The sequence below is a fragment of the Acomys minous genome, assembly GCF_964271855.1.
Source record: "Acomys minous genome assembly, chromosome: 16".
NCBI lineage: Eukaryota > Metazoa > Chordata > Mammalia > Rodentia > Muridae > Acomys > Acomys minous.
Genome location: NC_140498.1, coordinates 88,898,637 through 88,914,695, shown reverse-complemented (window position 1 = coordinate 88,914,695; position 16,059 = coordinate 88,898,637). Strand labels below are relative to the sequence as shown.

At 47.6% G+C, this 16,059-nt stretch overlaps 1 protein-coding gene across 8 annotated transcripts in view; it reads left to right on the top strand.

Moving 5' to 3' along the window:
* The window catches only part of TBX5 (T-box transcription factor 5), an 86,589-nt gene that overhangs the window by 66,013 nt on the left and 4,517 nt on the right, over positions 1-16,059 (top strand). For all 8 annotated transcript variants that reach the window (XM_084761699.1, XM_084761697.1, XM_084761695.1 and 5 more), the window contains one exon: positions 8,263-8,489. In XM_084761699.1, coding sequence (XP_084617825.1) covers positions 8,263-8,489 — 227 coding nt within the window. The remainder of the gene's footprint in view (positions 1-8,262; positions 8,490-16,059) is intronic.

The following is a 16,059-nucleotide window of genomic DNA, read 5'->3' as shown; positions in this document are numbered from 1 at the left end:
GTCAAATGAGAGGATTTCTGCCCACACACTCCACGCTCTCTTTTTTCACTCACCCTCAGCCTTAGGTAATTCCAATTTCTTGCCTCTGATGACCAGAACAGTGATGGGCATGGGAATCCAGTCACCAATCCCATTCTTTTTGGATGCAGACCCAGCAAGGAACTGCTGGATCACACAGTGTTTCTATTTTTAGCTTTTGAAGGAGGAGCTCTGCAATGTTTCCTATGACGAGTGTGCCAAACTGTGTCCCCACCAGCCCCCACCAGCGGTGGAAAGGGTTCCCTTTTCTCCACCTCCTCGCCAACACCTGTTACCTCATGTCATTTCGAGAGTGACCATTCTATCAGGTGTGAAGTGACAGCTCCTGGTGAGATTGCCTTGCAGCCCCCCAGAAAGGGTAGTTGACTCTTTCCTCGTTGATCTCTTGACCATTCGTGTTCCTTCTTGGGAGAAATCTCTGCTCAGATCCTTCATGCAATTTATATTTTTATTTAGCTAATTATTTGGTGGGGGGGTGCTGGTGGTTGATGTTAGTACTTTGATCTTGCTAAGCATGTGCCTTACTATTAAGCTATTCTCCCAGGCTCCTCCCTCTTCTTCTTCTTCTTCTTCTTCTTCTTCTTCTTCTTCTTCTTCTTCTTCTTCTCCTCCTCCTCCTCCTCCTCCTCCTCCATCATCATCATCATCATCATCATCATCATCTTTGTATGTTTCTCTCATCTGTTTCTTCAGCAGTATTTATGATACTTACAAGGGAGCATATTAGAAAGCAGGCTTCCACATCTCCCTGACAGTCTGTGGCTCTGGGATGGAACAAAAGCTTCCTTGGGATAAGTTCTTTCAAATGACCAAGGGAGGGATTCATTGGTGACCCCTGCTTGATTCCTTGACCTTGAGCAGATGGGTAGATAAGAAACGCTGTTTTCTGAAGACTGAGACTCTTTCTCTATTTTATGCCCAGTTCTGGCTAAGCAGGAAAGCTACCCATAAGCCTTGACCAATGTTTTATCATTAAACACTTAACAAATGCAAAAACCAGAAAGATTAGAGCAAATCTTCTGCTTATATGTCTGCTCTATCACACACTTATTCATCTGTCTGTCCATCCATTCTTCCAGGCCATCTCTCTGGTCTATACGCACAACCATTTACTCATCCAGTCCATCCATCCATCATCCTTGCTTTAACAGATGAAACTTAATCTAAATCACAGAAATGAACCATTTCACCCCAAACCCTTCAGTGTGTGCATCATCGACTAAGATTCAATTTTTGTTCACGGCTCTTCTTCCGATTTTAGATTACCTGAGTGAGATGTACACATTGTAAGTTTACCTTTCACTTCTTGACAAATGTACATAATTGTGAAATCTAAACTCCTGTCATAATCTATAACATACCAGAAAATCCCCTTATTCCTCTTATTAGTATATCTAACACACACATACTCTCTCTCCCTCCCTCTCTTTCTCTCTCTCTCTCCTCTCCTCTTCTCTCTCTCTCTCTCTCTCTCTCTCTCTCTCTCTCTCTCTCTCTCTCTGTGTGTGTGTGTATAGGCTCAAGGTTAATATCAGGTATCTTCCTTCATCACTCTCGACCTTATGTATTGATGTGGGTGGAGTCCCTTGCTTGAACTCAGAGCTCGTTGACTCACATGTCTAGGCATTCAGTTTGCCCTTGGGATCCCCTGTGTCTGCCTCCTTCACACTGGGACTACAGGTGGGACACCACACACACACATATGAAGATGCTAGGAATCCAAATTACCACCATCAGGCTTGTTCAGCAAGTGGGTGCCCACTAAGAATTAACTGTAAGCCTTTCTTTGTGTCGTGCAGTGTTGTAGACACTAGGGAAGCCTGCTTAAGGGGTAGCCTGAGCTCACCAAGGTTCTCCCACATTTCAGCCCCACTTCCATGCTGGACCTTCTTCCCTGAGACTACCAGATGTCCTGCAGGGTATGCCTTCATCTTCCTTTCCTGTAAATGGAAGAAACAAGACAGAGGGACAAAAGGAGACAAAGGAAGTCATCCTGTGGGGGGGAGGGAGGCCCAGGCTCTGCTATGATTCGGAGCTGTCTCAGAATTTCAGACCCCACCTCAGGTAGTGGGTTCAAGTACACACATCTCCCTAGAAAACTGACAATCCTGAAGTACTTGATTTTTGAGATGGGGAGGCAGTTCAGATCTAGGCGCCAAGTCCTGGTTCAGAGTGTGTTGCGCAGGATAGAGTGATGCTCCCTTGTCCTTCTAGCACTCAGAAGGTTGAGACGGGAGTTCGACCGGCTTCGTTACATAGTGAGATCCTTAAACCACTCCCTCAAAAATCAATGAGACTGAGAGTGTAGCTCAGTGGGTAGGATAGTAGTTTGGCATTCACAAAGCACTGGCTTCATCCTCGGAACTACCATATCCATTTTGGTGGGCATGCCTATCATCCCAGTACTTGGAAGTAGAGGAAGGAGGATCAGAAGATGACGGTGGGCTGGAGAGGATGGCTTAGCACCTAAGAGCACTGGCTGCTCTTCCAGAGTTTATTTCCTAACACCTACATATCGGCTCACAACTGTAACTCCAGTTCCAGGGGATCCAGTGCCCTCTTCTGAAATTCTTGGACACCAGGAGCACATGTGGTGCACAGACACACATGCAAGAAGAACTCTCATGCACATAAAATAAAATAAATAAATCTAATTTTTAAAATATAAATTTAAAAAATGAGATGGGGCTGGAGAGATGATGGGTCAGCGATTAAGAGCACTTGCTGCTCTTTCAGAGGACCTGGATTTAATTCCCCAGCACCCACATAGTGGCTTAAACCTATATATAACTCAGTTCCTAAGGGGATCCAATGCTCTTTTCTGGCCTCCATGGAGACCAGACACACACACACACACACACACACACACACACACACACTCTCTCTCTCTCTCTCTCTCTCTCTCTCTCTCTCTCTCTCTCTCTCTCTCTCTATGCATCCATGTGAAACACTCATACACATTAAAACAAAGACAAAAGCAAAAGCTGAAAGTCATCTTTGGCTATATATTGAGTTTGAGGACAGCCTAGCCTACCCCCCACCCCACCCCCACTATGTCCTCTACTGAGCTATATGTCCCCTCACGCGATAAGCCACCCCATCCATTTACCATCTCACAACCCCCAGAGGCAGCTGCCATTATGATCCCATTTTCCAGGCAGAGACTGAGGCACCAAGCAAAGGAAAATCCAGCCAGCCAGTCATCACGTTTGTGGCTGGGTGCTTGAGTACTGAGCACCCACACACAGGCAGGCCAGCATCAGAGCCAGAAGCCAGCTCCCACTGTTACTCTCTCTAGGGCCCCAGAGCTGCAAAGCAATGGCCGTTACCACAGTGGGGAGAAGTCCTTGAGAGGGTCTCAATTCCTCTCAACCACACAGCCCTAGTAGGAAATTTACATAAAGTATTTGTGCCTGTTTCCCCTAGTGAGATGGCCCCCTGCCCTTCTGCCATGAAAGCTGAGAAACAGATGGATTCGTTATCTGCACTGAGTTGGGGTGTATGCCACCTGGGGCGTGCCCTCCTCGTTCCGGGGGGTGCCCACACGTGTCAGATCAAAATAACTTTCCCCAGTGGATTAGAAGGCGAACAAGACAGGAAAGCTCCCTAGGAGCTGTCTTTGTCCAGCTCATTTTATTTGGGGGGGGTCTCAGATGAAAGTGGGGAGCACGTAGAGGAATTTACCCCACAAGAACAGGGCTTTTACAGCTCTCACCCCACGTTGGTTGTTTAAAAATGCTGCCAGAAACTGGGTAAAGCATCTCCTAGAGAAAACAGAACTGAACAAAGGCCCCCCCGCCACGCCAGCTCCCCTGCCACCTGCCTTCGTGAAAAGGCCGATTCAATCCGCTGCCGCGCCCGCCCGTGGAACACCGGTTCATTAGCTGGCGGCAGGCTGATGGTGCAGTTTGGCCCTCGGGTTTCAATATTCCCTTGTAACGTTTTACAACCCAGACCCAGTGACAATGGCGTCATTCACTACGCCCGCTCCAAGGGAACAGAATGTCAGGAAGCCTTAGTCAGGGAGGGTCTGGTCTGTGGGTTATGGCAGCCAAGGAGAGCTGAGGAACTCAAGATCTGGCTTGTGTCTGGTGCCTCTGGTCAGAGTTGGTTGGTGGGGTGAAGGGGTGGTGGGACTGGTGGGTGGGAGGAGCTGCAGGGGGCCATGAACGAGTGGGACTTACAAGTGTGACCTCAGCTCTGCCCTACGGTAGCCAGTCCCCTGCTCTGTCCTCATCAGCCTGCTTTGTAGGAAGGGGTGCTCGCTACACTGCTGGGGTGTGTGTGTGTGTGGAGCTTCTCCCTGAGAGCGGTTAGGAATAGAATGGACCTTGAAGGAAACTCACTGTTGGCTATCGTAAGCTGAGCCTCTCTGAACTCGAAATTTCTTATCTTTATAGTAACTTTTAAGTATGTGCATGAAATGAGGAATGATCTAGACTCAAATGAGGGGGGGACATTAAAGAGGAGGCTGGAAGAAGGATGAGGAGGCACTTACAGAGCACTACTGATTGTGGTGGTGCTGATGGTGGTGATGGTAGTGCTGCTGCTGCTGCGACTGTGAAGGTGGTGATGCTGACGGTGATGGTGGAGATAGTGATGGTTGTGGTACTGATGATGGTCGTGGTCATAGTGATGGTAACCATGGTGAAAACCTGCCCTCTGTGGCTACTGTGCACGCACGCGTGTACACACACACACACACACACACACACACACAAAGAGAGAGAGAGAGAGAGAGAGAGAGAGAGAGAGAGAGAGAGGGAGGGAGAGAGAGAGTGACCTTTTCAACCTTCACTCTAAATCTGCGATGCTCTGGCTTCTTCATGGATATTTTAAAGCTGCAGATGAAAGCAACTCACCTTCCCATCCCAGGCACCACAGTGATGCTAACATTTTCTCTGACTGATGGATCCTTTGATTGGTCCACTGAGGAGCTCCGTGGGACCATCCTGCTGTGGTTTACTTCAGACATTTCCTTCCCTGTGTCTCTCTTGTCTCACTGGGTGGAGGAGGCACACTGCCTTCTCTTGCCCACAGCCCAGCACCTGTCAGATGGCCTCAGGACACAGAATCTTAGGCACCAGACGAGATGTTCTTGATACACGCTGGGGATGCTGTTTGAGGCTCCTTAGAGGGGAACAAGTTGTGAGGGACACGTGGTTATTGGGGATAGTATCACTTTTCCCCTTCTGGAAGTGTTTATAAAACTGGGTTTGGCCTTTCTCAGGGTGAGTAATTCTGCAGTTTGGCAAGGGTAGATGGGAGAATTCCACAGAGCACATTGGTACGCTCCCTTGTAAATTCCCTCAGCCAATATTTTTGGAGGCTTATTTTCTTTAATTAAAAAAAATAACCATCCCTGTTAAATATATAAAACCCCAAACAATTTCTCCCTTCCTCCTGGAGTGCTGACAGCCCAGCACTTGACCTCAGCAGACCCAAGCTGAATTACCGGTGAGATTTGATGGCTTTGGTAGTGTTTTATTATTATGCCTTTTCTTTTATTCTTCTTGGTTTTTTTTCCATTACATGGTTTGAACCACAAAGCCAGAGCTCTCAAGCTAATGCCATTCTGGTTAGCCTCCTGGCTAACTTGTGGTCTTGTGGCATCCAAGATGGCACAGCGCCCCCCCCCCCCCAGAGGAGGCATGACCAAGAGACTCCTGGGTGTCATGAGCGTAGGTGTATACTGTCATGGAAACTTGGCCGCCCCTGCATATCCCTCGCCTGGCCACCATGATATGTTTCCTCATAACAGACAGAGGCAGGATTAGAGAGTAGAGAAGGTGTTATAGAAGGAGACCTCCTCCCAGGCCTCTGTTTTAGACATTGAATGAAATGTTTTGGGAATGGGTGGGCCAGAATTCTTTCTGGTTGCTCTCTTTTAACCAGTCCTCGGACCTTGGACAAGTTGTCTCATCTTCTGGGCTTCAGATTCCTAATCTGTAAAATGGGCACAACAACCCTAACCTCATCACAGCATCATGGGAAAGACGCCATGGGTTCATGCCTGCGGCATTCTCCAGAACCCTTAGTGCATATGGGATTTGTATAGTGTGAGCTTTGCATTTTATTTTATTTCTAATGCTTTTTGCAGTTCTGGTATTAAAACTCAGGACCTTTTATGTCTCGTGTAAATACTCTACCACTGAGCTACATCCCTAGCCTGTTATTAACGAACCAATCCACAAGTTGTGGTACTAGAATTGAACCTACAGCTACTGAGCTGAATTTCTGTCTGTCTGTCTGTCTGTCTGTCTGTCTGTCTGTCTGTCTATCCATCTATCTATCATCTATCTATCTATCTACCTACCTACCTATCATGGTGCTATGAATGGAACCAAGGGCCTCACGCATGCCAGTCCCAGGTGCACACCTTAATTTCCACAAGTAAACATTTATTTTAGTTGTGTGAGAAGAGCTGAGTCAGTACCCCAAGCACATACTCTCACACATGTGATTGCTCATACTGAGACCAAACCTATTTGGATTAAAAATGCCTGAAGAAATATTTGATTTTAGATCACGGTAAACAAAGCAAAACAAAACCTTTAACATTTGGGATTTTCTGATCCACACATGCCTTGGGCAAGCCTATCTAGTGCCAGAGGGCTGTTTCTCAGAATATTGTGATTAGGTTCATAAAACACATACTCTAGAAAGGAGACAAATCATGTTGAAATTGTTATCAAATTGTCATTGTTGTTACCGTTATTATTTTTGACACCTGATCCTCCTGCCTCTGCCTCCCATGTGTTGGGATTATAGATGTGGTCCTCCATGCCAGGTTTATTTGGTGCTGGGGATCAAATGCAGGCCACACCACACAAGCCCTCTACCAACTGACTTACATCCTAAGCTTGGGAGGGGCCAGATTCTAAGAACCTGGAAGGATGCTGAGCAGGAATGCGCACTGTGGATGCCAAGGCTCAGCAGGGTGTGTGAGTGATGCAAGGGGGGGACTTGTATTTGGTTCTGCCTCATCTCCTTCTGTGATTTCCATCTTCTTTATCCTCCCATCTTCTCCTCCTTTCTCTCTTAACTCCACTTAAAACAATAGCAACAGTGATTGGCACTTGCTGTGACAATCTCCTCATTCCTTCTCTCAACAACTCTTTTAACTGGGAACTTTTTTAAGTGGGTCACTTTCACTTATAGTCTCGTGTGTGTGTGTGTGTGTGTGTGTGTGTGTGTGTGTGTACATATATATATACATATGTAAAAATTGAAATTATATGTATGTGTGTGTGTGAGGGGGATTATGTGCACATGAGTGCAGATACCTACAAACTGCACAAGAGGGTGTCAGCTTTCTCCTGGAGCTGGAATTACTGTTGGTTGTGATATAGGTGCTGAGGAACCAAAGTTAACTACTAAGCCATCTCTCCAGCCCCTGAGGACTTCTTCTTTTAATTATTATTATATAAAGTATGTGTGTGCACGCATGTGTACATGTGTGCATGCGTGTGTATCCATGCATATGTGCTTGTGATATGTATTTGGAGCGTGCACATGCCATCGCATGCGTGCGCAGGTCAGAGCCCTGCTGTGTGGAGACGGCTCTCTCCTTTCACTTTTATGTGGATTCTAGGGATTGAACTCTGGTCTCTATGCTTGTGTAGCAAGTTCTATACCTACTGAGCCATTGGGCCTGCCCATGACCTAGGTGTGTTGATTTTCCTCAACTTACAAATGGGGAAAAACCAAGCCACAGAGCACTTAGATGCTGCAGTGGGACAAAGATAGCAACTTAAAAGGAATTAGACATTACAATCAGGAACCCGGCTGCGTTAGAATGACCTAAGGCTGCACATGACTATCCAGGGTGGTCTGTTCTACTTGGGCTAAGATATGTGCAGCCTTTTCAGAAAGTAAAAAATAAACATCCAGCTTTGGAATTGGATGGTTCAAAGATATGTAGATGAGCTGAAAAGGTTCTGAGTGCCCTGATGGCAGAGAGGGCTTTTCTGTCTATAACAGGGCTGTCTTTAGACCTACGAGCCTGATGTACACAATGTGAGAAGTGGGTGTCTGGACATACAATTCATGGCATGGGATGCCAGGAGTCACTGGGCCAACTTGATTATCAAAGACCCCTTAGTTTCTCATTTATTGACTTTTTTGGTGGACTCGTTGACACGTGCCTCAGCAAAGATTGGGGGGAGGGAGGGCTACATCAGAGCACCGGTGGACATAACTTTTCTGTCTTCTTACTTCCAGTAAAGAGTATCCCGTGGTCCCCAGGAGCACAGTGAGGCACAAAGTGGCCTCCAACCACAGTCCCTTCAGCAGTGAGACCCGAGCTCTATCCACCTCGTCCAATTTAGGGTCCCAGTACCAGTGTGAGAACGGTGTCTCTGGCCCCTCCCAGGACCTGCTGCCCCCGCCTAACCCATACCCACTGCCCCAGGAGCACAGCCAGATTTACCACTGCACCAAGAGGAAAGGTAAGTGTGGCAGGCCTGCCAGTGCCTTCTCCCTTACTGCATTCCTCGTTTAGGTGGTGTGCACAGTGACATTCATTCATTTATGTTTTTTTTAAAAGTAAATAATACAGAAATATAGAGGTGATAGGAAAGTCAAACCATGCGGGTAAAGTAAGAGGATCATTTAGTATATCTCTTAGTTCAGCCTTTCCTTGGAGAAGATATAAAATGTCCAAACTTACTTTATTCATTTATTAAGCATGAATGTATGTCACATGCATACATATATAATACATACACACATATAACACACCAACACAAACACATACATACATACATACAAGGATATATACACATGCATACATACATGCACACATACCACACATATACACACATACAGAGGCACACATGTCATACACATTCCACATGTATAACACACACATACCATACATACAGCACACATTCTTTTATCAAATGAGAAATTGATGACTTTTCCCTAAATTGTCTGAGCTTGTGTCAAGAAAAGAGACTTCTGTCAACCCCCTTTGGGAGCCAGAACCGCCATAGTTAACACGTGTAGTGTGGTAGAATTTAGTTTATCTGGACATTTGTTTCTATGTGTTTTGACGCAAGCCTCACTCTGTAGCCCAGGTTGCCCCCAGAATTTGCAATCTTCCTGTCTCAGCCTCCTGAGTGTTTACCCTGTGTGGGTTTCTCACTTTGTAAATGGGGACAGGTGTCCCAGAGCACTGGCTGCACCCAGCAGGCTGCAGCTATCCCAAACAGGTGGCGTACAGTCGCCATGGATACCGAGTCCTGGAAGATGTGAAGAGACAGCAGCTGTGAGTCACACACAGGGTGGAGATAACTTTCACCCCACATTCTTCAGGGTCAGACACCGGGGGTGCAGCTCACCTCTGGGAGTTGGGAGCTTGTGTGTGTGTGTGTGTGTGTGTGTGTGTGTGTGTGTGTGTGTGACATAGCTTCTGTCTCCTCCTTCTGTCTTAAATGAGACCATACTTCAAGGCTTATGGTGGAAAGGGTCTTGGGGGCTTGGTGTGAAGGTAAAGGCTCATGCGTATGCTGTGAGTGTCTCCAGGGTGGGCTCAGGCAGTGACAACTGTTTTGTCCTCAAACACCTAAGTCATAGTCTGGCCTCTGCCCCTACTCCATCAGTACCGGTTCGGAGCCTTCAGGAGTCCAGTGACCTGTTTCTGGACCTTTTAGTTAAGCCATTCACCAGCAGGCACTGCCGGCAAAGCTGCTGTAGTAGAATTCTCAGGAGCTGGACTGACTAGTCCAGACCGCCCCATGCTTGCCTTTGGAAGGAGACATGTTGGCGTTGGTCCTCGCCTGGGAATGATGCCTGACTTCCAGATGGACCAAAACCCATTCTAACTTCTTGGATCTCCAAGGCCTGAACAATGTCACCCCAACACCCCCAGCCCGGCTCCCCACACATCCGCCGCAGGGCGGGCTGGATACCAGATGCGGCAAGTGTGCGTGTTCCCTCAATTCTCAGGGAAGGAAAGAATATCCAAGGAGGAATTCCTGTTCAGATATCCTGCCTAGTGTGATAGATAAAAGAGGTCTAGCTTAGCTTGGTCTCTGAGTAAGTTTTCTCCCAATGTAGGTATGAGGAACTCTCCTTACAGGTGATAAGCTGAGCCGTAGAAAAGGGCTTATGTTTTTTTTTTGTTGTTTTTTTCTTCTAAGACAAGGTCTTACCATTTACCTCAGGTTGGCTTCAGACTTTCTATGTAGCCCAGGCTGGTCTGAAACTCACTGTGTAGTCCAGGCTGGCTTCGAACTCCCAGCAGTCTGCCTCAGCTCTCAAGTACAGAGGTTGCAGGCATACACCACCACATCTGTTTGGCCAGTGGTTCGTGAAGGTGGAATTTGAAGCTAAAAGCCGGCTTTGCACGTTCTATACCCTGTGTCTCTTAGCACCGCACTCACATTTCGCCTATGTTGTCGGCAACTACACTCTGAAAATGTCATCTCCTAAGGGAGATTGCGGTGGAGACGGGTCATACACGGCCATAAAGAGCTCAGCAGGTTCGCATTAGGGAGCTCTGTCGATTAAATTAATGCCAGAACAAAAGAAAAAAAAAGAGGCTAGAAAGAAGTTGAAAAGAATCAAAGCCCGTTTAGGGTCAATAGTCGCAGCAGCGTCCTTAGCCACGCCCTCCGTACGTCCTCAGCCACGCCCTCTGTATGGATGTGGTGAGAAGGCTGCAAATGCCACGTGAGTCGGCTACCTTTTTGGTTCTGTGACCTTCCAGCGCCTTAGAGGAACTTAGAACTAACGTATCAGGGCAGGAGAAGGGGTCTACCTGTTACAGAAAGGGTTACACCCGCTGGCAGTTTGCAGCTGGGTGACCCTGGGAAATTCCTTTACCTTTCTGGCTTTTGAGTACCTCTAATACGAATCAAGGATAACGGGAAATCCTACCTGTTATGTTGATGATGAGATGAGATGAGGGAATAGATGAGAAATGCCCGGTCTGCCTGCTGGCATGGCTAACCCCCGCCCCCATAACATCCGTGACCCCTTTCCTCTCCTCTACAGAGGACGCGTTGTCCTAAGCAGCACACTGTCCCCAAGCAGGCTGAGTATTGTGTAAGCGATCATAGGATTATTTAATTAAAATTGCACTGGGCCCTGGAGTGAGGGCTCAGTTAGCAAATGTCCTCCTTACAGGATGAGGCTCTGAGCCTGACTCCCTTGAACCTATGTATTAAAAGAGCCAGGTGTGTCAACACCCACTTACGACCTCAGGTGATGGGGTTTGCTGCTCAGCCAGTCTAGCCTAGCCAGCCAGCAAATTTCAAGTTCATGAGAGACCCTGTCTTTAAAACAGAGATGGATGGTACCTGAGGAGTAACAACCTAGGCTTTCCCCTGACTTCCATGTACAAGGCTCATGTGTACCTGCAAACAGGCACACACACACACACACACACACACACACACACAGAGAGAGAGAGAGAGAGAGAGAGAGAGAGAGAGCGCTGCAAATTGCTAACAAATATCAAACTGGAAGAACAGACTAGATGTGGAATCAGGGAAAGTTGGAGGCAGCTAGGAAAGGATACAAAAGAGGGTGGGTGTCTATCCTTTCTGGGGAAGGGTTAAGATGTAGGTGCCCAGAGCAAAGGGCAAAGGGCGAGGAGTGAAGACTGGAGAGAAAGGCAGGGCCAGCTGGAGACTGCTAAGCCATTTCCATTACAACCCCAAGTGTTATCTGAACACCAGTGGGAGGCCATCAGGGGGTCAGCAGCCTGCAAGTGTCACGGCTAGTTGTGTTTAGCAGTGTCACTTTGCTGTGATAGGAAGGGACAGGAATGACACCAGACACCTGTTGAGAGGTGACTGTAGGTTGTGAGGCCTACCACGGTGGCTCAGGGCTGGAGAAATGAACCAGGACTTTGGGACTAGCTGGAAATAAGAATGTGAAAACATGTCCCCTCTGTTCCCTCAGGTTGGGATGCTAGAGCTCAGACAGAAATGTCGCCCAAAGTCCCCTAGCTAGTGTGTGGCCTGGCCAGAGGTCCCCAGTGAAGTCACTGGTTGGAGTACGGGAGTGGGGGTGGGGGTGGGCGTGGTTATGTACTCTGAAGAAATCCTCTTGTCTTCCCAGAAGCCTCTGTCCTCCTCACCACCTTCTTCCACACTCCCAGCTCCAAAGGGAGCATGGGTGACAGGGAAACCAATGGGGTCAGCAGGCAATTCATCATCATTCCCCCACGGTGTGAGGAGATAAGGGATCAGGGAGGCTTCCTTCCAGTTTGGGACTCCCTAGGAGTGATAACTCCGTGGGTGGCTTCCCCCCCCCTTGGCCCCAGCCTGGCCCCCACTATCAGACTTCCCCTCATTGTCTGTCTGCCTTCCAGCCAGCCCAGGAGCCAGGCCCCATGCAATGTCAAAGGGCCCAGCAGGCCAGCGGCCTCCTCCCCGCGTTTGGAACATGGGCTGTCTCCAGCCTATCTCTCCCACTGGATGGAGTCAAAAAACCTGGGCAGGCTTTTTTTTTTTTTTAATCAACACCACTGAATCAAATCCAGGAACAGAGGACCTGAGAGAGCACTTGTCTTTCTTTCTTCCCAGTGCCCTGACTCTCTCACCTTCCTTTCATTAACAACCAAACTGACCTAAATAAAAATGCAGCAAAAAACATTTACAGAACTGGCTATCAAAGGGAAGTCGGTGATAGAGACGGGAGGGCAGGGGACCCACGGGGTGCATTTCCCATGCTCTGAGGTGTGTTTTACATACTCCACACGCATTGATTTTGTGTGCACGCATGTGTAGATGTAGGTGTGTGGGTGCACATATGCCATGGTAAGCGTGTAGAGTGCAGAGGACAGATTTCGGGAGTTGGTTCCAGCCTTCCACACACTGTGTGGTATGTGAGGGCTTCAGGGATCGAACTCAGGTTGCCTGGCTTGTCAGCAGGTGCCTTTACCAGCTGCACCAACTTGAAGCTGTGCTTTTTAAAAAGCAACTTCAGGGTCTTCCCCTTGACTGAATTGTTCAGAGCAGCCTTCGCTGGAGAAATAACCAATCCTCATCCCTGGGGGGGGGGGGGCAAATGGTGTACTGCACACTGACATCAGATCCTAAGGTTATATGACTGCTGAGTGAGGAGTGGCAGAGCTGCAGTGAAGTCATCAAGTGCTTACTTGTTGAGCACTTAGTACACAGCACACAGCGGGCCCCGGAGGTAGAGAGCAAGTGGGAGGGAGACCTGCTCTTATGAATCACATATCCTCATGGGGGGAGTGGATAGACTCATGGTGGTCATGGGGTCTGAGCTGGTGTGTTTTCATTTTTACTTGAGGTCTTCCCATGGTACCATTTCAGTGTCTCCATTTAAACCCGGAGTCCTGAGAGTTTGGAGCATATTATGTTCAGAAGCTATCATCCATTCATTTATCTCTCCATCCAACCACCCATCCATCCACTCATGTACCAATCTATTTATTCATCCATCCTCTCACTCACTTACCCATCCATTTGTCCATCCACCCACCCACCCACCATCCTATTCATTCCACCCAACCCCCATCCACCCTTCTGTCACACACTCACCCATTTATCTATCTATCCATCCATCCATTTGTCTACCTACTCACCCACTTATCTATCCATATGCCATTTTATCCTCCAATCTATCTATCCATCTGTGTCAAGTGTTACAGCTCTCCATGTTGGCTGAGCCGGTTGACTTAACGTTAATAGCAGAAACTCCAGGGCCACCTGTCAACCACTGTTCTGTGACTCAGAAGGTCTGGATTGCAGGCATCTCCTGACTCCTGGAACATCCCTTTAGCTGAAGAGTTTCATACTCTGGGTTCCAGAGTCTCTGTCTGTGGTGACGCCATAACATTTCCCTGCATGAACTCAGCCGGCAAAGGAGATGACCCACTTGGGAACTGTGACCATATTTGCTCAATGGGATCAGTGACTTGAAAAGTGGCTCTGGGAAGCTTCCAGCTCTGGAATCCACCCAAATACCTCTGAGCATTGGATGACCTTCAGAGAGCCATCTGCCTAGTCGGCTAAGAGAGAAAATTAGAGAAAGGAAGTAGACGTGGGTTATGCAGAGAGATAAGATGTGAAGAGATTTCAAAGTGCTGCACTGACTCACTGAGCAAGGCAGGCAGACAGTAGACAGCACTTGGCATTTCCCTAATTAAACCTAACGAGGAGTTTGGAGATTGTGTCTGTGTACAGCCAAGGATTGAGCTTGAAGCAGTTCAGGCCTTCATCCATGCCTGCTTGGACCAGAAGCATCAGGGCTGTGATGCTGTGCCTTAAAGTTAGTATTCTGAGGTCATCATCCCTAAAATGGTTGTATCCAGAGTTAAAAATCAAAACAAATCGAACAGCATACTTCAAGAAAACTCCAAGGGAGCAGGGTTTCCTACAGTGCTATACTGTGATTGGGTGGTTAGGCTCAGGAAGAACTTCCCTGTTACTCAAGATACGTAGCTTGGTTCATCAGAGTTGCAAGTAAGTGTCACTGGCCACGTCTGCTACACCCGTTCTGAAGCAGGACCAGCAACTCTCTGGCTAGTCTCATTAGAACACCTGACCCCTGGCTATGGCTCTTTGCACAACAAGGGAAGGTAAACTAGACCCAGACAATTAAAAGAATAAACCCAGGCCTTCCCTCAGACAAGCTCAAAGCTCATAGCTCCCACTCAGTGCGTTGACCATGCCTGACCCAAAGCCTAGACCCTGTGATAGAATCTCTTTAGTGTGATGAAGCCCGGGGGGGGGGGGGCGGAATTTGAGGACTCTCAGGTCCAGCTTTCATCAGTTTAGAGTTTTTCCTGAGCATTCTGCACCACATCTTTTTGGGTATTACAGACTGGAATGTCTAATTTTATGATTTTCTAAACTGTGTTCCGACCTTTTTCTTATTATTCCTCCCCACCCCGCCCCCTGTTTAAACTTGTAATGAATCTGGAAGGGATCAGAAACTTAGAAAATGATTTCTTTTTGCCTTTTTTTTTCTCTTGCCAAGGGTACCCTGCAGCTGTACTTTCTGTTATTGAAAGGGGGAACGCCCTCGTTAATAATAATAATAATAATAAAAAGTCCAAAGCTGTGAACCCAGCAGCACTGAGATCTTTGGGTTTAAGATTTGGTGGGATGATTAGAAGGAAGGAATCAAGAGATGAGGTGACAGGCATTGAAATGAGCTAAGGTTGGCGATCTCAAGAGTCCAAAAGAAAAAAAGAAAAACCAGCTAGATGAAGGGGGGCGGTGGGGGAGTAAACACTGCAAAACATCTGGATGTCTTCAAACATCTGTGTGGCTGGCATTGTGTACACAGGACACCTGCAAGAGTGACCGCAGTTTTCTTTGGGGGAGTGGTGTGTGTGTGTGTGTGTGTGTGTGTGTGTGTGTGTGTGTGTGTGTGTGTGTGCGCAAGCACGCATGCGTGCGAATATTTGAGCACGCTATGGTTCCCAGATGTATTGCAGAATGTCTAGCTAAAAATAAGCATGCTTGCTGTTTGGAAGGCACAACCCACACTGTGGGGAGGCTTCTGAGCTGCCCACTGGTGTCACCTGGGTACCATGGTTACCCACGGCGTTGTGTGGCAGAAGCCATATATACAGTCATCTATCCAGTTGAGGGGCTGTTTTATAAACCAGCCCAAAGGCGTCGCTGGTGTGTGAGTGCTTACTCAAAGTTTCATATTCCATTACTTTCTCTGAATGATGGAAGAGATAGTTTTCTTCACTCACTGCCCTGTATTGGATGGAGTGGGGCTGGGAAAAACATACATCTACCTGGCTCACAGCTCTGTACAAAGCACACAGCACACTGCCTGGCACTCAGCAGAACTCAGGAAATACCAACTGGGTAGCCAAGTGAGTGAAATGAGCCATTGGAAAGCTAGCATCATAGGCTCAGGAAGTCAGCTTCCACTTTCATTCTTGTCCTTGTCACATCTCTGAGGTTCACTTCCTGCTTCTGAGAAATGGGAGCATGGGCAGGCGCTTTGATGGGTTACCATATGATGGAGTGGGGTCACATCATAGGTATTCAGTAAAGCATTTACTCATGTATA